Source organism: Palaemon carinicauda, chromosome 2, assembly GCF_036898095.1.
Source record: "Palaemon carinicauda isolate YSFRI2023 chromosome 2, ASM3689809v2, whole genome shotgun sequence".
Taxonomy (NCBI): domain Eukaryota; kingdom Metazoa; phylum Arthropoda; class Malacostraca; order Decapoda; family Palaemonidae; genus Palaemon; species Palaemon carinicauda.
In genome coordinates, this window is record NC_090726.1 from 191,968,440 (window position 1) to 191,992,203 (window position 23,764).

Here is a 23,764-nt window from a genome sequence, read left to right on the forward strand (position 1 = left end):
GCTGACCTCAAACCACTGCAGGTAAACCATGTTTCCTTGTGTTCCTAGTATTAAGCTAATACTGTCACGTCCCCATACCATGACGAGGTGGTATTGGGAGAGTCCTAGCCTAAAGTTTCCATCTAAAGGACTTCACACACATCTTACGTAGGCCACAGCCCTTGCATAGCAAGGTGCTAGCGAGGTGCAGGGACTCCTTATTGTTGAGTGCTGACACACTCAGATATTGAGTCCCCGGGCAAAGCCAAAAGCCAGTACTGGCGGGGACTTACCACCCTTCCTAAGGGTTGAGTCACCCATATTAAATAGCGTGGTTTGTATTTCAGTTACGGAACAAATGACAAGTTTAATCAAACTTGCCCGCCAGCCCTATCCCCCGTGAAGTCCTACCTCTAAGCAAAGTGAACTGAGCACAGGTGTGTGTGAAGGGGGGGTAGCAAGCTACCCTCCCTACCCTCCCGCTAACTAGCGGTGGGGTAGTAAACCCTCGTTAAAATTCTAATGGCTCGTCATTTCAGCTACGCCGAAAGTAATTAAGCTAAGGATTGTATAGTTAGGAAAAATACAAATTACCTACGAATTTGTCATTTTTGGGTGAGATAGCCATGTTGTCCTGATGGAAGGTTCCTTTAGGCAGCTTTCTAAGGGATATTTAGCTACAGTGATACTCCCAGAGAATTGACCATAGGTCTTCAGAATTCTAACTCCTGGCGCAAGTATCATTAAGAAAATTCTTAAGGATATCGCTTAATATCAGGGGACGTATTTCTTGATATGACACGTGGCAATCTTCACCCCGAATAGAGTTTTTGCTCTGAGGAGGAAGAGTGACGAAAATGAAGGGGAGACGTCATCAAGGTTACCCGGTGACCCCCTTCCCGTACTACTACAGGGCCACTCGTGGCAACTCATTCCTTGTTGCAATTTAGCATGGATGGCTACAGATAGAGTAGTTTCGGGTGGGGATTTGTTACATATGTATGCCCCTTTCCTAGAAAAGGAGGGCGGGTCCTTGAGGACGACATGGCTATCTCACCCAAAAATAGATTTTTCGCTTTGTTTCAAAATTCGTTTGTTGGGCTCAGTCATGTCGTCCTGATGGAAGTTTACCAGATAATTACTTGAAAGTACTATATCTGTGGGTTTGTATAAGTGCCTGAGGGGCATGTCTTTATTAGCTATTTCTGTCCGTCAGTATGCCAAGGCGAGTTCTTCAAATAACTGCGCCTGTCATCATCAGTAGGTTTTCAATCATCGAAACCGTGTGCGCAATCGCGATCACTCGTTCAGGAAACGTAAAGAAATCTCTCTCCTTGGGGAGAGTGTGCATGGATCCATGGGATCGCATGAAGATCTGTTACTGCATGCTAGTGTTAAGCATGCTAGTATGGGAGCTCACTGTTGTTATAGTTCGCATGTGTCAGGAGCTTGCTGAGCACAGATTTCTGAGGAGGAAGGGTTTTCCTATCTAGTTGTAGAAGAATGCTCTCGTGAAGCAGCACGTACATTGGTAAAGATGAATCCATTAAAACTCCTTTTGGGTCTGGACTCATGTTGCTTGTGAGTGCGCGCGTTAGTAGGGGAGGACACGGGCTGTTCTGAAGATATGCAAGAGCGAGCGCGCTCATCATAAGAAGAACTACGGTATTTCTTCAGAGAAGAACTTGTTTCTCCTGATACCGTCATCTTCGTGGAACTCATAGAGGGTTGGTCAATTTGGGAAGGCTGTTCCGAGGGCGGAACATTAGCTGGCAACTTAGGTTCAGGTTCAATTTCAAGGTCATAAGGTTGAAGCATTATTCCACTTAGAAGGATTAAGCACACACGCTAACTTCTCTCTGGATGGAGTAACATATAACCCCAGGGAAGTCCAAAGATGTAATCATGTGGTGTCAACTGGAACTAAATCTGAAACCTTAGAAGACTACTTTCGAAGATGCTTACCTAACAGGAGAGTCTTCCAGCCTTAACACTTGTCCAAGAGTTAATTTGTCACCACTCTTCCCCATTTTATCTTGCAAAGAGACCAGAGGGCAGAGTACTGGGGATTGAAGGAAGAGGTTTCTCCTATTTTTTCGACGTTGAGGATGAGTCTGAGGGAGAGGAGTTACGGATTAGTCTTCATGTTCTTCCGCCTCCGGCCATACACCTGGCATTGGGAAGGTGACCACTCTTCACAGGGGGAATCCCAGTGACAAACATCTCCCTGCATGAAGGGCACAAAATATGTGGCTCTACTTCCCTGCTCCTCAAAAAAAAGTGTTGCATTTTCTTGAAACTCCCAGGCAGGTCCGCCTTTGGCATGGACAAGCCTTTGTACGCATCCTGAAAATAGAAAAAAAAATGAAAAAAATAACTTCTAAAAGAAGCTGATAACATGTTAGTGTTAGCCGGTGGCAGGAATCAAAGCGACTGTGCTTCCCCTTTACCGGCCGGTAGACCACTGCCAACACCTCGTTATAAGTTTTAACTGGCTAGTTCCAGCTGTGCTTGAATCAATCTTCTATTAAAGGACTCAAGTTTGTATTTGTGTAGGAACAAACTTATTTAAGATTTACCTGTGATTTTCATTTTTCAGGTTGTTGATAGTTGCTAAGCATCCCAGTTTTCAGAAGTACTTATTGGTTTAAAGGCAATAGTCAACTGTTAACATGAATTATTTGCAGCTCGTTATAGAAAGTATTCAAATGTAATTGCCTGTATCGAGTAGAGTCTTATTTTTTATTCAGCCACAGGAATGAATACTTAGTTACCCTGTGGCTATGAACAAATTGAGATTTTCTTCATTTATACATTTATATACAGTATTGAGTGAACTATGAGTAAACTACCAATTTTGACAATCTTATAGGAAACCATTAAAATATGTGCTTTGATGTACAGATCTGTATACAGAATAATATCATTTGGTATTGTATTCCTTATTTCAGGCCATGCTGACACTGCTCAGTTTGAATGGTGTGTCAACCAGCAGCGTGATACTTATGCATCGTACATGGGTCATTTTGACATGCTGAATATGATTGCACTCGCTGAAAACGAGACCAAAGCCCGGGTGCGATTCAACATGATGGAGAAGATGGTCCAACCATGTGGACCACCACCTGAGAAAAATGAGGATTAGTATTAAGTTTATTGTTTATCATATGATTTTAATGTTTTTCAGATAAGGAAAAATAAAGAATAATTAGATACAAGTGTAATATTTTAGATTTTCCTCATGAGTAAAGTACTTTAATTTTTATTGGTTTTTCCTTACTAATTTATCCTAATCTGAAAACACATTTTGAGTTGCTCAAAATTATTGAAGTAGAGGTACACTTGTAACAGCAGTCAAGGTTTAAATATTGATAGTTTTTTATATTATGAATTTTTTTTTTGCTTGACAAGTATGAATGGATATTTATTCATCAATTGCCACTTCTAAAAAGCCTGCCACATTGAAAAAACTGTGCTATGTGAATTCTGTGTGGCTTTTCTCTTGTTCCTTGTAATGTATAAGATAGAGCCTAAGTTGATGGTTATATACTGTATCTTCATTCCTGGCAGCTCATAGTGTGTTATACAAGTATTTTAAAGTGGCAAAGACTGACTGCTTTACCCCTCATTTCGTATGAGTACTAGGTTGATATTAGGAAATATACCTAAGCCAGTTTTACCCTCTCAATAATGATAAATTTACTTTTAGATAAAGCTTTACCAGCTTGATAAGGATTTAGAGTCTCTTGAAAGAAAATTTCACAACAAAATTAGTCAAACCCTAGAGTATTTAAGATCCACCAGGGATTAATATCAGAATGGCCATTATGCCAAGTGGTATTGTACTCTTGTTCCACTCCTCCAGAGTCTGGATCGGCAAAAGATATTTCCTCGTCAGTACTCCAAGTGAAGTCATAGTCTAGGCTATAATCTTTCTCTTCCGCTTCACGGAGATCTTCTTCTTTAGTAGGGATTTCTGGGGTGATCTCCTCCTTGGAATTCCTGCAACGACGTACTTTCATTTCCACCGCTGTTAAAACAAAAACGTTTTCACGGTCTTTCCACCAGCGGATGGTTGAGCTGCTGCTCTCCGTTAAAAAGATATCTTATTTAGATGGGATACATTTATGAAAGCAATGATATCAGCTTTTTGCAAAACTGCTTTGTCATCTTTGTTCATGAAATTTAATAAAAACTATACCTCTTTGGTTTAGCAGGATATACGCCATTAGGATGGGCAGCATAACAGGCATGAAACCACCAGCCTCCTTCCTTTTCCTGTGCACAACTCTTGTTTCTCCATCCATCCACCCAAACCTTGGCCTTCCTCTTGTACTTCTCTCATCAACTCTTGCATTCATCACCTTCTTTAGCAGACAGCCATTTTCCATTCTCTCAACATGGCCAAACCACCTCAACACATTCATATCCATTCTAGTTGCTAACTCATTTCTTACACCTGTTCTCACTCTCACCATTCGTTCCTAACCCTATCTACTCAAGATACACCAGTCATACTCCTTAGACACTTCATCTCAAACACATTCAATTTCAGTCTCTCCATCACTTTCATTCCCCACAACTCTGATCCATACATCACAGTTGGTACAATCACTTTCTCATATAGAACTCTCTTTATATTCATGCCTAACCCTCTATTTTTTTACTACTCCCTTAACTGCCCCAAACACTTTGCAACCTTCATTCACTCTATGACGTACATCTGCTTCCACTCCACCATTTGCTGCAACAACAGACCCCAAGTACTTAAACTGATCCACCTCCTCAAGTAACTCTCCATTCAACATGACATTCAAACCTTGCACCACTTTCCCTTCTCATACATCTCATAACCTTACTCTTATTATTATTATTATTATTATTACTTACTAAGCTACAACCCTAGTTGGAAAAGCAGTATGCTATAAGCCCAGGGGCTCCAACAGGGAAAATAGCTCAGTGCGGAAAGGAAAAAAGGAAAATAAAATATTCTAAGAAGAGTAACAACAATAAATATCTCCTATATAAACTATAAAAACTTTAACAAAACAAGAGGAAGAGAAATAAGATAGGAGAGTGTGCTCGAGTGTACCCTCAAGCAAGAGAACTCTAACCCAAGACAGTGAAAGGCCATGGTACAGAGGCTATGGCACTACCCAAGACTAGAGAACAGTGGTTTGATTTTGGAGTGTCCTTCTCCTAGAAGAGCTGCTTACCATAGCTAAAGAGTCTCTTCTACCCTTACCAAGAGGAAAGTGGCACTGAACAATTACAGTGCAGTAACCCCTTGGGTGATGAAGAATTGTTTGGTAATCTGTGTTGTCAGGTGTATGAGGATAGAGGAGAATATGTAAAGAATATGCCAGACTATTCAGTGTGTATGTAGACATTAACTCTCAACTTCCTTCTCTCACACACTCTTCCAAATTCTGTCACTAATCGGCCAAGATTCTCTTCTGTGTCATACTTCTCGATAATTTCTTTTTTCACCTCTTAGGCAATCATCTACTTACCATCTTTCTTGATCATCCTGGGGGCCATTGTCTAGATGCTTTACTGTACAGTACTGTTAATACTTTTTACTTGACATAAACAATAGTGATTACAATTCTATGAGGAACACATGATTACAAAAGAACACTGAAAAACACTTGCAAGATACTGTAACGTTGGGTGACGTGGGTACGAATGCTGCAGATAGAGTGTAATATTTGAGGTCTGTTCTGGGGTTGGAAGGGGTATGCGAGCTAAAGGGAAACAAAATGGAGTAAAAATCATGGAACACTGTGTAGGTGCTGTATGGGTACTGAGCAACTGTCTTCTGTGCATTACATGCTAGTTTCATTAACACTCTATACCGATATACTGTACTGTACTTGTATACTGCGTCACTCATTACAATGTGGCGTAGAAACGGATTACCAACTGTTCATCCCCTATCATCTTGTGTCCAAACCATCAAAGGTTCTGATTTCTCAGTTGTTTTTTTTTACCAATGCATTCATCACTACTTTCCTCTTCCTGTTCAGTTTTTTATTTTCAATATAGTAAAATCATCCTACTTTGCTCCGATCATGAATCATGTTATTAAAAAAAAAAAACACTTCACCTAAGTCTCTTCTATTAACCTTATTAAAACCAATTTTCCTCTTTCCTAGAATAGAACAAGCCATGTGAACCTATCATAAGTCTTTGATTTATCTACTAACGGGCCTCTTTCATTTACTGGTTATCTGGATGTCTCTGTTTCATCCTTGTCGTTGTAATTCTTTCTTATGGTTCTTTTAACTCCTGGAACAAAGTTATGTCTCCAAAGTAACATAAATGCTCTAGTTCTAAGAACTTTCAGTATGTCACAACAGAAGTTCAAACTCCCCTCTTATTTTAACATCACAGTATCAAAGCATTTCTCTTTTGACACTATCAAAAACTTTTTCAAAATATTTTAACACCATAACAAGAGGTTGACAGATTTCAGTATTTTTTTTTTTTTTTTTGTATCACATGTCTTAGCAAGATACAAGGGCATAACAGCACTAACAAATTACTTGGAATAATTATGGTAAATCACAAGATTTTTCCTATGAAAAAAAATACTGATTTAGCTTCCTGTTGGTGCTACCGCATTGAAATTCAAAATAACTGAGCTACTTTGCCATTAATTTCAATATAAAGTGATTGAAATAAAGCACAGAGATGTAGAGAAACAGTCAAGGGATTTTGACGAAGGAAAAATCTATTTCTGGGCGAGAGACCCGTGTCGCCCAGTGAAATGCTCCTTTAGCACCACTTCTAAGGTATATAACTGCTATATATTACCAGAGAAAAAATTGCATAGGGATGCCAGGTTGAACCCAGCTCGCTCACCTATAAAAGGTGTCGATATATAATACTGGGGCGTGATAAATCACAACCAGAGGCCTCGCACCATTTAAATATCTCCTGTCAAAATCCCCGAACAGCGAGGTGCCGTTCCACCTCCCACTACTACAGTACCAACAATCCCATGCCAGTGACGTCACTCCTTTTATAGCACGCAGTTTGTTAATAATTCTTTGTGTTGTGTGTAAATTTCGCTGTTTTTCTCTGGATTTACCTCAAGATGTCCAACTCCACTGTCACTACATCTAAGTTAAGTACCAGAGCTATGAGTTTTGAGATTTTGGAGGGGGCCTTGTCTGTTTTTGTTTATATTCAGTTTATATTCACGACCTTGCTGGGTCTCCCTCGGTACAGGCTCCTTCCTCTCTCTCTCTCGTTCGTTCTAACGATTTTCAATTAGTCCTCCATACTGATTGTTTCTCGTTGTGAACTTTATGGATCTCCACGGTTCACACACCGTATCAATTTTATATTGTCCTGTTTTATGATAACAGTTATTTCATATTCATGTGCGTATATTGGAGGTTGGCATGCCTGATCGCCATCGGCGTTCTTTTCCACATATATCTTAGCTTATTTACGTTCGCACGCCACGGACTCGCTTACTATTTTAACGTCATTCCTATGATTGCATTAGTTCGAGGGGCTTTCATGAGTCAGTTATTACAATTTAGTTTTCATTTTGTTAGCACTTCACTGACCCTGTGTTCTGTTGGTAGCCCTGCTTACTCCTAGCGCCGTCAGGCTTGTTCTTTTCTGTCTCGATCTGAAACTGATGGAGCTTTATGTATGTGTTCTATACCTACCTAATGCTGCTTTACTTTTCCTTCATAATGCTCTTGTCTTGGAACTTTTCAGTACAAAAGAAATGGGTAATGGAATTGTGTCTGTTGAGAAACAAAGTAAAATTGGGTAGAATCTATTGTTGGTCCCAAGTTACATTGAAAAAAATGAAAATTTCTTTTATTGCAGAAATCCCATCAGAATTTGATGCAGCCTTTGTCCTTGTGGATAATTCAATTTTATATTTAACATACAAACTGTATGAACCTATCATTGAGGTCTTGGCTGTGGATCCCGTTGACGGAAGCTTGTTGTCAAGTGGTACAGATTACCGGTGTAGAGGGTCAAATGGTGATGGTTATAGCTGCACCGTGAATGTTGATATTCCAGACCGCAAGAACTCTGTTAACTTCATTGTTGTCCTCACTACATCGGAAGGCTATGCTGAGTCCTCTAACACCTATTCTTTTCAGAGTGAGTATTTTTCCTTTCAATACTGTACAATAATATTTATTCTAGCTTGCTGATTATTATTATTATTATTATTATTATTATTATTATTATAACTACTTGCTAAGCTACAACCCTAGTTAGGAAAGGAGGAGGATATAATCCCAAGGGCTACAACAGGGAAAGTAGCCCAGTGAGGAAAGGAAATAAGGAAATAAACTACAAAAGACGTTCAAGAACAATAACAACATTGAAATAAATCTTACATATATAAACTATAAAAACTTTAAAATAACAGGAAGAAGAGAAATAAGGTAGAATAGTGTGCCAGAGTGTGCCCTCTAGCAGTGAACTCTAACCCAAGACAGTGGAAGACCATGGTACAGAGGCTAGGTTGCTACCCAAGACTAGAGAACAACGGTTTGATTTTTGAGTGCCCTTCTCCTAGAAGAGCTGCTTACCATAGATAAAAGTCTCTCTTTTACCCTTACCAAGAGAAAAGTAGCCACTGAGCATTTACAGTCCAGTAGTTAACCTCTTGAGTGCAGAAGAATTGTTTGGTAATCTCAGTGTTGTCAAGTGTATGAGTGAATAGGAGAATGTTTAAAGAATAGGCCAGACTATTCTGTGTATGTGTAGACAAAGGAGAAATGAGCCATAACCAGAGAGAGGGATCCTCTTTAGCTCCCTCTGGCCAGTCAAAGGACCCAATAACTCTCTTCCAGTATTATTTCATAAAAAGGTATACACTAAACCAGCTACATAATAGAATATTAAATAATATCCTTGACATTATAACTGATAAATTCGCAGGTGAAAAAGGGGAACTGTTATACTATGTACGAACTGGTTTCCCTTGCCCATAACCAAAATAAAGTGGTGCCCATACCTTGTCATTGTTCCAACTAGGCCATCTGTTTAGCTGTGGGTTAGCAGGGTCGATGCCAGAACCTGATAGTAAGTCGGCATGCTATACTCCACCACAGCTCATAATCACTACAGTGTGTTGAGTACAGTCTCACACAAACAGCATAGATGATGTACATACGCAGTCTCGGCGTAGCGTCAGTAGATTCAGGCCTAGGGTATTTAACATTACGGGCTTGTTCAACCATGTTTTCTTTCTTTATTATATTTTTACAATGTGTTTTAATTTAGACTTAATCACATTTTTATGGTTTTCTAATTTGTTGAGGTAGGAAATTATTATTGTTAATGTGATAAAAATATCTTTTTTTCGGTGAAATTCGGCACATTTTGAGGATTTCTGGGAAATTTGGGACCATGGTTTGTCGGGAAACTTTGGCATAGAGTGAATCTGCAAAAAGCGAATCTGCAAAAATCAGTGGATGACTGTAATGTAATGATATATCAGTCATATTTTACTTAACGTCAGTTTTAACAATTATGGTAATTGTTTATTATCATACCAAAGTTGAAATGCATGCAAAACAGCTGTTGTTATCCAAATCGATTGCTCATAACAAAAGAGCTGTTTTTTGTTTATTTTCTTATACAGTAGTCTTATACTGTATAATACTAATTTCTGGGGCGACCTGTGACGGCCGGTGAAAAGGTCCTTCTTTACACTTTTCTGATATAAATCTTCCAAATATACCAGAGAAAGATAAAAGCATGGAATGCAGAGGTTACTACCCTCGCGCGAGCACCTTGTGGGTGTCGTGTATACAACAGGGGCGTGTGAAAACCACTATTCACAGGCTGTCTTCCATTTAGATAATTCCTTCATCAAAGGGAAGGGCCGTAACAGAGGCCCTAGAAAACACACTTGGACCACGCCACCGACACCTAACACGAGCGCCCTCTAGGACATCCTTCTGTTTTGGACTTGCTCGCTTAGTCGTTTTGTTTGTGCTTTTGGTGTTTTTTCCCGTGTTTGGATTAATTCATCATGACTGACGCTGCTACTTCACCTTTACCAATGTTAAGTACCATAGTTTGTTTTGACAGCTTTTTTCAGTACCGGGCATTTATTCTCTTTCCAGTAATGTGGATTTTAATTTTGGGATCAGCTTGGCCTTCCTCGGTGTCGGCAGCCTTTTTGGCATTGTTTGCTTTGCTGGTATTTCAAGTTACCATTGCTCATCTGGTACTCTGTCGTCTAGGTTATATCACTTACGATTTGTGACCATTATTATTATCATTATTTTATTATTCTTTTTATTATGGTATTTTTTGCCAGCAAGTCCAATTTGGACGAACGAAGAATAACGATCTTGGCTTTGTTATAGTTTAAGTACCCGCCTCGGGAAGGTGGTCGTTTTTAGACTATATCTTTATATTTATTTGTTACGCAGTCGTTATTCTTCGTTCATGGTTTTTACAATTTTATTACAATTTTATTATTATTCTTATATCATATTATTGTGATTTTGGTTCTTTATAATGTAACCATGAGAGCGTGAGCGTGGAGTCCTCGTTTTCTGTTACTACAGTTATGAGTTACCCTTTCTCTCGTTTTCTTTCTTAATCTCGAGTAAGAAGAGGTGGATTTCCCGTTTTCCGTTTTATATGCTCACGAGTTATCCCTCCCCCCTCTCCTTCTATGGGTTTATGATATTACGTTTGATGATATTTACGTTTTATTTATGTGGTTACTGTTAATATAGCTAGCATTATTAATAGGTCCCATTCGTGTATGAGTCATTACTTTGAGCTCGCTTTATGCCGCTATAATGGATACTCATTGGGTTGGAAACTAGTCAGATACTTGGAGTGCAACGGTGAAACCCGGCACTCGGACTCCGGCTTCGGCCTTATACACACGAACCTTTTTCATGATTAATCACAATTTCATTATTACGGACCTTTTTCACCGGATCTCCGGCTTCACCGGAGATCACACAGACGATCAGCATTGAGGTTAACATTATCTTACCGCTGATGTTGACAATTTCATTATTACGGACCTTTGTCACCGGAGATCACACAGACGATCAGCATTGAGGTTAACATTATCTTACCGCTGATGTTGACAATTTCATTATTACGGACCTTTGTCACCGGAGATCACACAGACGATCAGCATTGAGGTTAACATTATCTTACCGCTGATGTTCACAATTTCATTATTACGGACCTTTGTCACCGGATCTCCGGCTTCACCGGAGATCACACAGACGATCAGCATTGAGGTTAACATTATCTTACCGCTGATGTTCACGATTTCACTATTACGGACCTTTGTCACCGGATCTCTGGCTTCACCGGAAATCACTCAGACGTTCAGCATCGAGGTTAACATTATCTTACCGATGAGGTTTATAGTTACATGTTACGTGGTTACAGACCTGTCACTGCATCCTCGGCTCGTCCGTGACTCCGCAGTGTACATTAGTTTATGCTGATTTGACTTTGATATATTTATTTGTAGCTATAGCTAGCAATTATAGAACCATGTTAGGCACACATAATTAATGTTATCTATTTCTTTTGATTCATCTGTTCACTGACCAGAGTCTCAAGGAACATCCAGACTTATGTCTCCTTTCTTTTACAGAAGGTCCGCTGCACTGCCAAGGGCTGCCCCGCTGCCTTTAATGATCCCCTGGACCATGACCTATGCCGGTCCCATGCGCATTGCGCCATATCCTTCTCTCAGGAACCGGGACAAGCCCCCTACATGGTATGGTTCCCGGAGTCATGCACGCTCTGCTACGAGCGGTCATCCCTACTCCTGAACGATGATGTAAGTTGGTTCTAGTTTGTTCCTTTTGGTATCCTTTGCGATGAATTAATTGGTTCTTTATATATATATACATCACTTATTGCTTCATCATTAATCCCCTCACCTCTTTCAGGCTGATGATGAATCTCTCCGGGCTGCAAGAGCTGCTCTACGTCCGTGGGTGTCAGGCTTTGGAAGGAATGCTCCGTCTGGCGCACCCTATCTCCTCGATGGAGACATGGCCTCTCGCCTATTCCCGGGCTCTACTTCTGCGGCAGTTCCACCAGAGACAGCGGCCCCGTTAATTGAGGCGGTTAGAGCAACCATCCCAACGGAAGAAGAAGCTTTATTGACGTAGGACGCGTCCTCTCTAGATTTGGACGGCGAACCCATGGATGAGCAGGTAGGTGGTGATGAGTTGGTGGACCCCCTTTCATCCCTCACTCCTTCCTCTACTTCTTCCTTCCACGGCTTTAATAAGCCTACGGCTTCTCCTCGGGATCCCTCCGTTCCTGTACGACCCAAGGTGAAGCCACTACGTACCTTTAAGCCTTCAGCTTTGCCATTATCTGCGTCACCGGTCCCTGGACCCTCAAAGGATCCTGATGTTCATATTACTTTGCATAAAACCGTGACTGCTAAAAAGACGAAGTCCGCTAAGTCCAGGGCTTTGTCAGCGGATTGTGCTCAGGATCCCTCCTTCCCCGCCGACCTGATCAGGGATATTGTTAAAGAGCAGATACAACAGCAGATACAACAACATTCTAGGGCAAGCCAAGGAGCTATGACGGAGCTCAAAGATATGGTGGCAAATCTTATCCGTTCAGGAACTCAGATGCCTCCTCCTTCAGCCCCAGACGCATCGAAGTTACCCCCCTTCGATAAAAACAACCCATGGAGGTTTGCCTTACATGCTCCATATATAGATGGTACCATAACTCTGGAGGGCATAGGCACCCGCCCTCTAGAGGACCTAGAATTTTACCCTCCGGGACTAGAATTCCCATTTAACGGCTTCGTCCGTTTGAAAGAGCATGCCTTGGTTAGGTTAGACAAGGTACCGAAGGAAACGGTAATATTTCCTAAAGAGCAGGCCCAAGCTCTCTGGGCCAGGACGTTGTCGGACTGGGGGTGCGCTAATTCCAAGCTCACCCCACACAAAGGGGCCTACACCATATTTACAACTGCTCCCGTTATTACCTTACCTATTACGGATAAAGTGGCAGGTCTTACTTTTCAAGCTATCAAAGAAGGTTCTGCCATGCCGGCTCTTAAAGAGACGGACCCCACCTCCATGCTCATCCCGAGTACCTCTACTATCTGGGAGGATGCTTCCTCTACTTTCACAGTAGGGAAGTTAGACCCAGACTGCGCCCCTAATCTGTTTTTCGAGAAGCTTCCCAAATTACCGGAGAATCTTCTCAAGACTGAATTTGAGGCACGGAATAGGTTAGCTAGGTCTCTCCACCCCATTACCACCGCTGAGTCTCTAGCCTCGCTTTATCCGACTGAGACCTTGTTTCGGATATTCACGAAGAACCTGTCTCTGTCCTTCCAAATCGACCTACACGTATTAGTTGCAGGAAATACATTCTATCTGAGGCCTCGATCAGACATGAACCGAACAGGCTGATAGCTTCCTCCTGCTGGGGTAAAACCCTCTTTCCTCAGGAGGAGGTGAAAAAGGTTCTGCAAGACGCTGCGAGAGCAAACCAAAATTTGCAAGTGAGGTGGGGCCTCACTGCCAAAAGGAAGGTCGAAGCCCAAAAGCAAGCTTTCTTCAAGAAGAAACAGAGATTTACCCCTTACAAGACGAACCGGGGTCACTACCATCAATCGTCAGTTACCCACTCGTCATCACAGTCTCCCTCTGCTTCGACGTCTCTGCAACCAAATCCCCCTCAGCAGGTGGTCTACCTCACTGCTCCCCCAGGTACACAACCCAACCCCGTTTGGATGCCCTCGCCTGCATACAACCCTAGCTACGAACCCTCAGGTTCCTTTCGTGGACACCAGAGAGGAAGCTACAGGGGTAGAGGACAGTTCCGCCAACGAGGCGGACCTAGGACAAGGGGTGCTCGGGGAGGGAAAGGACCTAGATTCACTCCCTCGCAATGATGTAGTCCCGGTAGGGGGGAGACTTTATCACTTTCGAGACCATTGGACCTTCAGTCCGTGGGCTCACAGCATAATCTCCAAAGGTTTTGGGGTGGAAATGGTCACAAGGTTCTCCTCCTCCACCAGTGACCTGCCAGAAACCCACTACCATCCTGAAAGAGTACACCACAGAGTTACTCAAGAAGAAAGCAATCAAACGGGTTCGATCGCTGAAGTTCCAAGGCCGCCTGTTCACAGTTCCGAAGAAAGGCTCGTCGGCATTGAGAGTGGTCCTGGACTTGTTAAAGCTAAATTCTTACATTCTCTGCGACAAGTTCCGGATGTTGACTATCTCTCAGGTACGGACCTTACTTCCCCGTGGGGCCGTCACCACCTCTATCGATCTTACCGACACCTATTATCATGTACCAGTAGCTCGAAACTTCTCTCCTTACCTAGGTTTCCGTCTAGGCAGGAAAGCCTTTGCGTTCAAAGTCATGCCCTTCGGCCTCAACATTGCGCCCAGGATATTCACAAAACTGGGAGAGACAGTGTTAGAACAACTCAGGAACCAAGGGATACAGATCATTGCTTATCTGGACGATTGGCTCATTTGGGCTCGGTCGGCCCTGGAATGCAACAGAGCTACGAAGAAAGTACTTCGATTTCTCACCAACCTGGGATTTCGGGTCAATCTCAAAAAGTCCCGCTTACAACCATCAGGCCACTTCAAATGGTTAGGCATTCAGTGGGACCTTTCAAAGCACAAGCTGTCTCTTCCTTCCAAAAGGGTAAGAGAAATAGCTTCCAAGATCAAGAATTTTCTCAAACACAAACAGGTGTCCAGAAGAGCCTTAGAAAGAATCCTCGGCCTTCTCCAATTCGCTTCAGTAACAGATCTCCTATTAAAAGCCAAACTCAAAGACATCAATCGAGTTTGGAGAAAGAGAGCTACAGTACCTTTAAGAGACAAGGTCTCGAAGATCCCCTCTGTCTTGAAAATGAGACTACACCCATGGTCCGAACCGAAGAACCTCTCCAAATCGGTTCCTCTACAATTCCCACCTCCACAAGTGACAATTCATACAGACGCGTCTCTGAGTGGATGGGGGGTTACTCCGAACATCAGATGTTTTAGGGCTCTTGGTCACTCGCCATGAAACACTTCCATATCAATGTTCTCGAGGCCATGGCAGTGTTCTTGACCCTGAAGAGACTCTCTCCTCCGAGGTCGACCCACATCCGAGTAGTGTCAGACAGCTCAGCCGTAGTACACTGCGTCAACAGAGGAGGATCCAAGTCACCCAACCTGAATCAGATCCTGGTCACTATCTTCGCCTTGGCAACAGAAAAGAACTGGTTCCTGTCAGTAACTCACCTAGCGGGAGTCCAGAATGTGATAGCGGACTCACTATCCAGGACGAAACCACTGGAATCAGAATGGTCTCTAGACATAATTTCATTCCGGTGGATACTCAGACTGGTTCCGGGCCTCCAGGTAGATCTATTCGCAACTCAGATGAATCACAAACTTCCTTTTTATGTGACACCAAACCTGGACCCTCAGGCTTATGCCATGGACGCATTAACCCTGGATTGGAACCATTGGAAGAAGATTTACCTATTTCCCCCAGTGAATCTTCTAATGAAAGTTTTACACAAACTACGCTCCTTCCAGGGGGCAGTGGCTTTAGTAGCACCTCACTGGCCAAAGAGCTGTTGGTTTCCTCCCCTCCTCGAGTTGAAACTCCGTCCCTTCCGGATCCCATTCCCCAAACTGACCCAAGTAATCCAAACTCAGACTGTGTCAGATTCCTCAAGGTTAGCCAAAACCCTAACTTTGTGGACTTCATGAAGTTTGCAGCTCGTAGAGACGCAAACATTGACCCGGAAAACGTTCTCTTCATCGAATCAGACAAAAGGGACTCGACAATTCGTCAATATGATTCGGCCGTTAAGAAACTAGCAGATTTCCTAAAGAATTCAGACCATACTCGTATGTCTCCGAATTTAGCCATCTCGTTCTTTAGGTTCCTATTTGACAAAGGCCTGGCAGCTAGCACTATAACCACCATCAAGTCAGCTTTGAAGAAGATCTTCCTTGTTGGGTTTAACATTAACCTGGCTGATTCCTATTTCTCATCTATTCCAAAAGCGTGTGCTAGACTTCGACCTTCGGTTCGGCCGCAAAAGGTCTCTTGGTCTCTGAACGATGTCCTCAAACTTGCGTCAGACTCGGACAATGAATCCTGCTCTTATATCACTCTTCTTAGGAAGACTTTATTTCTAATGGCTATGGCCTCAGGTGCTAGAATCTCAGAACTAGCAGCTCTCTCACGAAACCCGGAAAACATAGATTTCCTCCCTTCAGGCGAAGTACTCCTTTCTCCAGACAGAGCTTTCCTAGCTAAAAATGAGGATCCACAAAATAGGTGGTCCCCTTGGAAGATTATCCCTCTTCCCCAGGATCCTTCTCTGTGTCCAGTCACTACTCTCAGGGCCTTTTTAGCTAGAACTGCCACCCGCTCGTCTGGCTCCTTGCTTATCAGGGAACAAGGAGGTGCTATTTCCATTCAAGGTATCAGACAACAAATCCTCTACTTCATTAAACATGCTAATCCGGAATCATTTCCCCATGCTCATGATATACGGTCAGTAGCTACCTCCATCAATTACTTCCAGAACATGGACTTTGATGACCTTAAAAAATATACGGCTTGGAAATCTCCTATGGTTTTCAAACGCCACTATCTAAAGAACTTACAGGCCCTTAAATACCCAACGGTTGCAGCTGGGAGTCTTATCTCTCCCCATTAATTTCTGCTTCTTCCTTTCTTCCATCTCTTGTCTTCTCCCTCCTACCCACCACTCACACCACGTCGCCACTCTCCTGGGTGGTTCTTTAGCCCTAAGATATTTACCATGTTTAATTCCTATGCTTTAACTGTTATTGTATTTACCGTTCCTTTAATGTTCAGATATGCTTAGACATGTAAGATTTGATGCCTTTTGCGTTTGGACACTCAGATGTTTCCTTGTCTTCATATTTATTTAGCCTTATGTTCCCTATGTCCTTTGGCTAGTTTGTAATTTTATGTTTACTTACAGTATTATATTATTGGGTTACATGGTGTTTGCATTCTCCTTATTATGTTATTATTGTATTGGGCTTGGAAGGCATTCTCTGGTACATTTTCACCGGCCGTCACAGGTCGCCCCAGAAAAGGGATTTTGACGAAGGAAAAATCAATTTCTGGGAAGAGACCTGTGACGCCCGGTGAAACCCTTCCCGGTTATTTTGTACGGACCCACCCTTTCCTTGCCAAGCCATTTGTTCTTGCAGAAGGATGTCCTAGAGGGCGCTCGTGTTAGGTGTCGGTGGCGTGGTCCAAGTGTGTTTTCTAGGGCCTCTGTTACGGCCCTTCCCTTTGATGAAGGAATTATCTAAATGGAAGACAGCCTGTGAATAGTGGTTTTCACACGCCCCTGTTGTATACACGACACCCACAAGGTGCTCGCGCGAGGGTAGTAACCTCTGCATTCCATGCTTTTATCTTTCTCTGGTATATTTGGAGGATTTATATCAGAAAAGTGTAAAGAAGGACCTTTTCACCGGGCGTCACAGGTCTCTTCCCAGAAATAGATTTTTCCTTCGTCAAAATCCCTTATTACTTTTATCATTCTTCTTTGCTTTTAAAAATTATTAAACTAGAAGTTGTGATAAAAAGGTGGATGAAAAGAGGTTAGTTTATTAAAATTTGGTCTCAAAAAAGGAACTTGCATGGTATATGAGATACAAGATGAAAGGGGTTGCTTATAATCCCTTTGGTTCAAAAGGAAAACTTGTGAATGTATTCCTTCTAGCCAGATACTGTACTGGCCCAAGAGAAAGCAAAGCCTTTGTTTTAGTATTTGGGCTCTCACACCATTAAAATTCAGGGTGAAGCTGCTGCTATTTATATTATTGTTGCTTAACAGTTTCTTAAGACATTAGAAAAAATAATCAAAGAGAAAATCATATTTGTATAACTCGTCTTTAATGTCTACGAGTGTAGCTTGTTATGAAAGCTAAAGCTTTTAATGTACATCTATTTCATAAGTAGAAGAAACAGTGCTGTGGTGCAAAGTCGATAGGCTTACATTAATTTTGATAACAATACTGAAGGAGTTGTTAATCTACCATGCCTTTAATTCTCAGGCATTCAAAAACATCCCAAAGTTGATGCATCCTGTTCTTTGGAAGGCCAGACATGGGTGACCTTAGTCATTTTCAACAAAAAATTTTCTGGCTATTGCATGACAGCAGTTGAGAATGTTGTAAAGTAAGAAAAAAAAACTTTCTTTTAAGGTTCTGTGTATCCTCAATATTTTGGACCCAAATGTGACGTCATTTTCTTGTCACCAAATAACATGTGTATCTTTCAACCTATAGGCATAATAGCTCTCTTCAAGCAGTACTGTTAAAGTCGTACCTTGTATCAAACAGTTCATGGTGCATCTTCAGAAAACAGTATGAACATTCAGGTGTTTTCTAAAGATTACAATATTTATCAGGCTATATTAAACATCAGTGCATCCTCGATCAAAGTAACCCTTGCAGTAATGAATGTTGGATAGGAGAAACCGTGCCATCAATTCCTTCTTGATTTCAAAGTTTGATAAGCCAGTAAAGGATTTATCAAAGAATTTTGGAGTTGGAAGAAGAAAATTTTGACATTAATTGAAGCCCATTAGCAACCACTGACTAACAGACTTGGAGACTTGGAGTTAGAGGAACAACATAAGATTCAAGAAAGTTTCCCTGATACAAAACCAAGGAGAAACTTATACCCTAAAGATATGCAGTGTACTTTGCATTATTTATCTAAGTGCATGTCAATCTTGGAGTTGCAGGATCTTATAGCCAAGCGTTTTATTAATATCTTAAATGGTGTTGAAGATTTGTTCCTTCTGTATAAGAACAATTGTCAAAAAGAGGAAGAACAAAGTCCAACAAAAGTACATCCGATCCTTCTAATAGTCAAGTATCAAGAAATGAAAGGCTATATAGTCACATGATTCTAACACCAAAGAACAACTGCCATTGACTTCAGGTGTTATAGTGAAGAAACCTCTTATAAAAGCCACATTACCAGATCACTCTCACCATTGTCGTCAACCTCCTCTAAAAACTGGTTAATCACCTCCAACACCATTCTTATTCATGTCCAAAAAGCAGAAGAGACGCCAAGTTTAAATTAAGGGACTTATTGTGTTGATATTACAGTACATTTTTTAATATTCTATGGAATTTATATAAAGAGAAATACCTGTTATACACTGCATTAAAAGGAAAGCAGGTTGTAAGTACTGTACTTTGTCATCAATTGTACCATTAAACTGAACAAATATAACAATATATAGGAGCACTTTCAACGTACATCCAATTAACGACACGTGGTAGGTATACGTACAGTATATGAATATATATTATATTAGTATTTTGATGTTTTGTTTCTGCCTTAACCAGTGAAATTAATTTTTATTTTATCACTTTGAGTACCATTGGATGTAAGTTACATCCACTATTATTTTTCCCCTAAGCATCATATGACGCAATTTATGTCCAATAATTATAATTTTTTTATTTGTATGTAAAAATTTTGCAAAATGTATAACATAATATACGACTGGAAAGAAATTTGTTTAGTTATATGATAACCAATATAAAAATTCTATTATTTATAGTTTTTGTGCTAAGATGCATTAATTAAGATATCTAGAAACAAGGGCATTAGGCTTGCATGCCAAGTCATTGGGGCTCAGAGTTAATGAGTTTTTTTTCTATGAAATAAAGTAAAATATATCCTGGTATTTAATTTTCAAGTTTATTCAAGTAGTTTTTAAGTTGATGATCTTATAATTACCAATATGCGTATCCCCCTGGCATGGGAGATATAGGACAGTTATGTTTTAAAGCTTATGCCATGTTCCATTGCTGTTTGCGGGCTACCTTACAAAGGGTATTATACATGGCTATGTGAATATAGTCCTTTGTAGATTTTGAATAAATTTTAGATTAGAAGGGTGTAAATGGAGATTTTTTCTTTTACAGCTTTCCAGCTTCAGGTTGAGTATTTGATGGATAGAGCCATTTATCTAAGCTGGACTGTAGAACATTCTGGAGAATACGATGTTTCAGTTTCAAAAGGCTATGACTTTCATAATGACAAGTTCCATCAATCGATCTCGTGTGAGAATGGGAGACTTGACCAGGGGATGATCCATGTTGAAGATGGTGATGTGGTTGCTGTTCAACAGAAGGGGAGTCCTGATGTCATGGCTGTTTATATAACCTTTCCAGGTAACAAATAAGAATAATTATGGGTGTTTATTATTTTAAATGTAATTCAAAGCCACTTTTTTTGCATGATATTTTTAATTCTACTAATCATAGATAATGTTAAGTAAGGTAATATAAGGTGGTTGAATGGTAGTTTATTACAGCAGTTTACTAAATGTACGATTAATTATAGTGTAATATTAGTGTTATTCATGTTGCATTGATATGGCATTCAATTGAATATCGTCCTTTGGAATTAAAGTACTATATGCCGAGATAGATTTAGCAAATTTTTTGGGAATGCTGGATTAGAACTTTTAATAATGTACTTCAGAATTCATCTTGTTGTGGAGTTGAATTGGAAATCAGGTACAATGAATTATATAAAGCTTTCATTTGTATGATTATCCCAATGCAATTTGATGTTTGTTATCAGTATTCAAGAACAGTACTCCAACATATTACCACCCATTTCAGTAGTATTATCTACCTTTGTAGAAACTCAAACAGACTACTTTAATGAAAGATGATGAGAAGCAGAAATTATCAAGCTGTCTAGGAAGGAGGCATAATGAGAGGAGTTGAGTTAAGCTGATGTTTAATTTTCAGGTTTCCAATTATGGTAATTTGTATTTTTCGTAATGATACAAACCTTTAGCTATTTAAACAAACTTACTTGCCAAACCTATCCCCCTTGAAGTCCTACCTCCAAGGAATGTGAAGTACAGTCACAAGTGTGGGAGTGAACGGGGTAGCTAACTACCCCCTACCCCCTGCTAACTATCGGGATGGGTAGTTAACCCTTGGTAAAATTTAATGGCTCGTCCTTTCGGCGAACCCTGAAGGTTTGTAACGTTAGGAAAAATACAAATTACTTCCAAATTTGACATTTTCTTTACTTATCTAAAGTTCTTCAGGTGCATGTTATGTTAACCTAAATAATATCTTAGTCTGAATTAGGGGAATGTCACTAACCTATTTGTCCAGCTATAACTTTATTTTTGGGCTCGGCCATGTCGTCTTGATGGAAGGTTCATTTAGGTAGCCTTTCTAAAGGATATTTGCTACAGTGATACTCCTAGAGAATTAAACCGGTATCCAGCATTCTAACTCCTGGAGCGAGTATCCAGTTAAGGATATTGCAAGGGATCAGGGACGTATTTTTTAGATACAACACATAGCAATCTTCACCCCGAATAGATTTAACTCTTTGATGTAAAGGGGGAAGAGTGGAGAAAGAAAGGGGGTGCCATTCTAGGTACCCGGTGGACCTCCTATCCGTACTACAACCGGCCGCTATTCCTTTAATTGTAGCATAAAAGCTAGGTGCTTTCCCAAAGTTTTATTGCAGGTTTATCGGAATTTATCATGCAATCTCCAGTATCTTCATCCTTTGGAAAGTTGAGTATTAATTCTTTCCTGTGTATAATTTGAGGCTCCCTTCTCACAGTTAAATTCAAATAATTTAAGTGTGTTTGGTTGAGCATTGCCATGACCGGAGGCGGTGAATTTACGACCGCTGTCGCCGATTATCATTACATTTTATTTAGTTAATAAGGCGGCAATTCCCGGTATTTAGCTATAATATTAGCTAGTTAGGTAAATTATACAAGTGAAGATTGTGCATACAGAAAAATTATTATTCCTCTTCTGATTATGTAACTTTACTTTTCGTATTTGGCGAGAGCCCCAGCTGTATCAACCTTGCCGGGAACCCCGGCGGTACCAACATGGCCGTGGTTCCTTCCAGAGCTAGGCTAGCCTCGCTCATGTATACGTTAGTAAAGTAATTTTCCACGTTTAGCTTCACCCTATCATTCATTATTAATTCATGTGAGGATTTACATCCTCTGGAATTACGAATAATGTTCGATTTTCTCTTTTAGAGTAAAGAAGTTAAACTCTTCCTCCCTCCCTGAGTACCGCCGCCATTACAGGCGGCAACCACTGTCTTTCTTCATTGCTGTCAAGTAGAACTCCGGCTTTGGGTTAGATAGTAACTAAGCACCGTCCTTCTTCATTGCCGTCGAGTACTCCGGCTTTGGAATAGATGGTAATTAACTCAGGGGGCCCTTGTCTTGCCGTCGACGATGTCGCCAGCAAAGGAACCATGTTTCCTCTGCCGCCGACGACGTCATCGACACAGGAAGCTGCGCTTCCCCAGTCCACTGTCAGAGGTAGGCGGCATACCTGCCTCCACCTCTCCTCCAGTGAACTATAAGACTTTCCCTTCCCCCTTCTGTCCTTTAGTGTCGGCATAACTGACACAACATTCTTTCGCCGGTATTCTGACAGTCATCCTGGCTTGCCAGGTTGTCTGCGTTGCCGGCCGGGACCCTACCGGCGGCAGTTAGCTTAGCCGCCTCAGTCACATTCCTCCTTATGTCCTTCCTTCACCGGAAGTGAATGTCCCAGGGGGAAGATTGAGCCGGCTCTGACGGCTGCCGGTGGGAAACCCAACATACTTTTGAGAAATCTTAAGCCCTCTCTTGGTCTGCCATCCACAATTATTGCCGTCGGCAGTACAGCTGGCGGCAAACCTTTTGTGGATGGATGGAAGCTAGAATCAGAAAGATTCTTACCCCATCCATTAGAACTCTCATTCTGGCAAGGAGACAGTAGGTGGCCTGATGGTCCTCTTACACTTCTAATTGTTGTGCTAAACCATAATAATAGGAAACTCTCCTTCCCTAATGCTTTCTCTCTCTCTGTCAGTTAGTGCCGCCAGGTACTAACCTAACCCTGGTAGTACACCGGCAGAACTACAGTGTACAAAAAATACAGTAGTACAATTATTTTCTAACATACTCTGTGTTTCCTTTCACAGTCTATTGTTGGGACCACAATATAATGTTGAGGTTGAGTAATCCCTCAACACCCAGATGAATCCTTTGATCATTGGGACCCTTATAAATCACCGATCAGTGTTAATATACTACAGGTGGATAAGTTAGTATAAACACTTACTAACCCTAACTCTAAGTACTAAAGTTTCTTCCACCCTGTATTCTCCCTAACAGGGAATCTGAAATATTATTACTGACGGAGGTCTCAGCAATTGCCTAGGAGAGGAAACACAGATATGGGTCTTTCCTATTTCCTTTCCAGCTTCCTATCCTAAGCTACAATTTACAATATTGATTACTATTGCTAATAAAATGTAAGCATTTACATCAATGATATAAAATCCATATACTCATTGAAACCATTTCCTTTACAGGAGGAGCCAATGGCGAAGTGCGCAACTATGTTCTGCAACCACAAAGTTGGAAACTTTTGTGGGAACTTTTGTGGGCATACGATGTACAAGTCTCATGCCCCCTGCTGTTTCGTGTCCGGATCCCTGAAGTATTGGGACCTGAAGGGTTGCTCTACCTGCTCCACCCCACTGACCAACGGCTTCGGAGAATCCATCCCAGTCACTCTGGAGACTAGGGACACGGCAAGGGAAACCATTCGTAAGTGGGTAAGAGGGTTCCAAAAGAACTCTCCGGGACCTTACTTAACTAATGAATCTTTAAGGTGCCCTCTGTTCCCTACGGTGCTAGCAGATGCAGTTGTGC

General features: G+C 41.2%; 3 protein-coding genes across 5 annotated transcripts in view; 2 read left to right on the plus strand and 1 right to left on the minus strand.

Annotated features, from left to right (window-relative positions):
* Nucleotides 1-3,197, plus strand: part of Sf3b5 (splicing factor 3b subunit 5) — a 36,242-nt gene extending 33,045 nt beyond the window's left edge. For both annotated transcript variants that reach the window (XM_068353257.1, XM_068353250.1), the window contains exon 3: nucleotides 2,931-3,197. In XM_068353257.1, coding sequence (XP_068209358.1) covers nucleotides 2,931-3,124 — 194 coding nt within the window. In that variant the 3' untranslated portion in view covers nucleotides 3,125-3,197. The remainder of the gene's footprint in view (nucleotides 1-2,930) is intronic.
* On the minus strand, nucleotides 3,132-5,922 carry LOC137621684 (uncharacterized). Its single transcript, XM_068352195.1, has 3 exons — nucleotides 5,902-5,922; nucleotides 4,181-4,314; nucleotides 3,132-4,065 (listed from the first exon to the last, which is right to left on the minus strand). The coding sequence occupies exons 1-3, from the start codon at nucleotides 5,920-5,922 to the stop codon at nucleotides 3,750-3,752; spliced, it is 471 nt and encodes a 156-aa protein (XP_068208296.1). The 3' UTR covers nucleotides 3,132-3,749.
* A 555-nt stretch (nucleotides 5,923-6,477) lies between these two features.
* Nucleotides 6,478-23,764, plus strand: part of LOC137628986 (uncharacterized) — a 47,642-nt gene continuing 30,355 nt past the window's right edge. The window contains exons 1-2 of one of the 2 annotated variants that reach the window (XM_068360243.1): nucleotides 6,478-8,118; nucleotides 19,974-20,222. In XM_068360243.1, the coding sequence (XP_068216344.1) occupies nucleotides 7,647-8,118; nucleotides 19,974-20,222 (721 nt within the window). In that variant the 5' untranslated portion in view covers nucleotides 6,478-7,646. The remainder of the gene's footprint in view (nucleotides 8,119-19,973; nucleotides 20,223-23,764) is intronic. The other variant, XM_068360248.1, reaches the window with a different exon arrangement.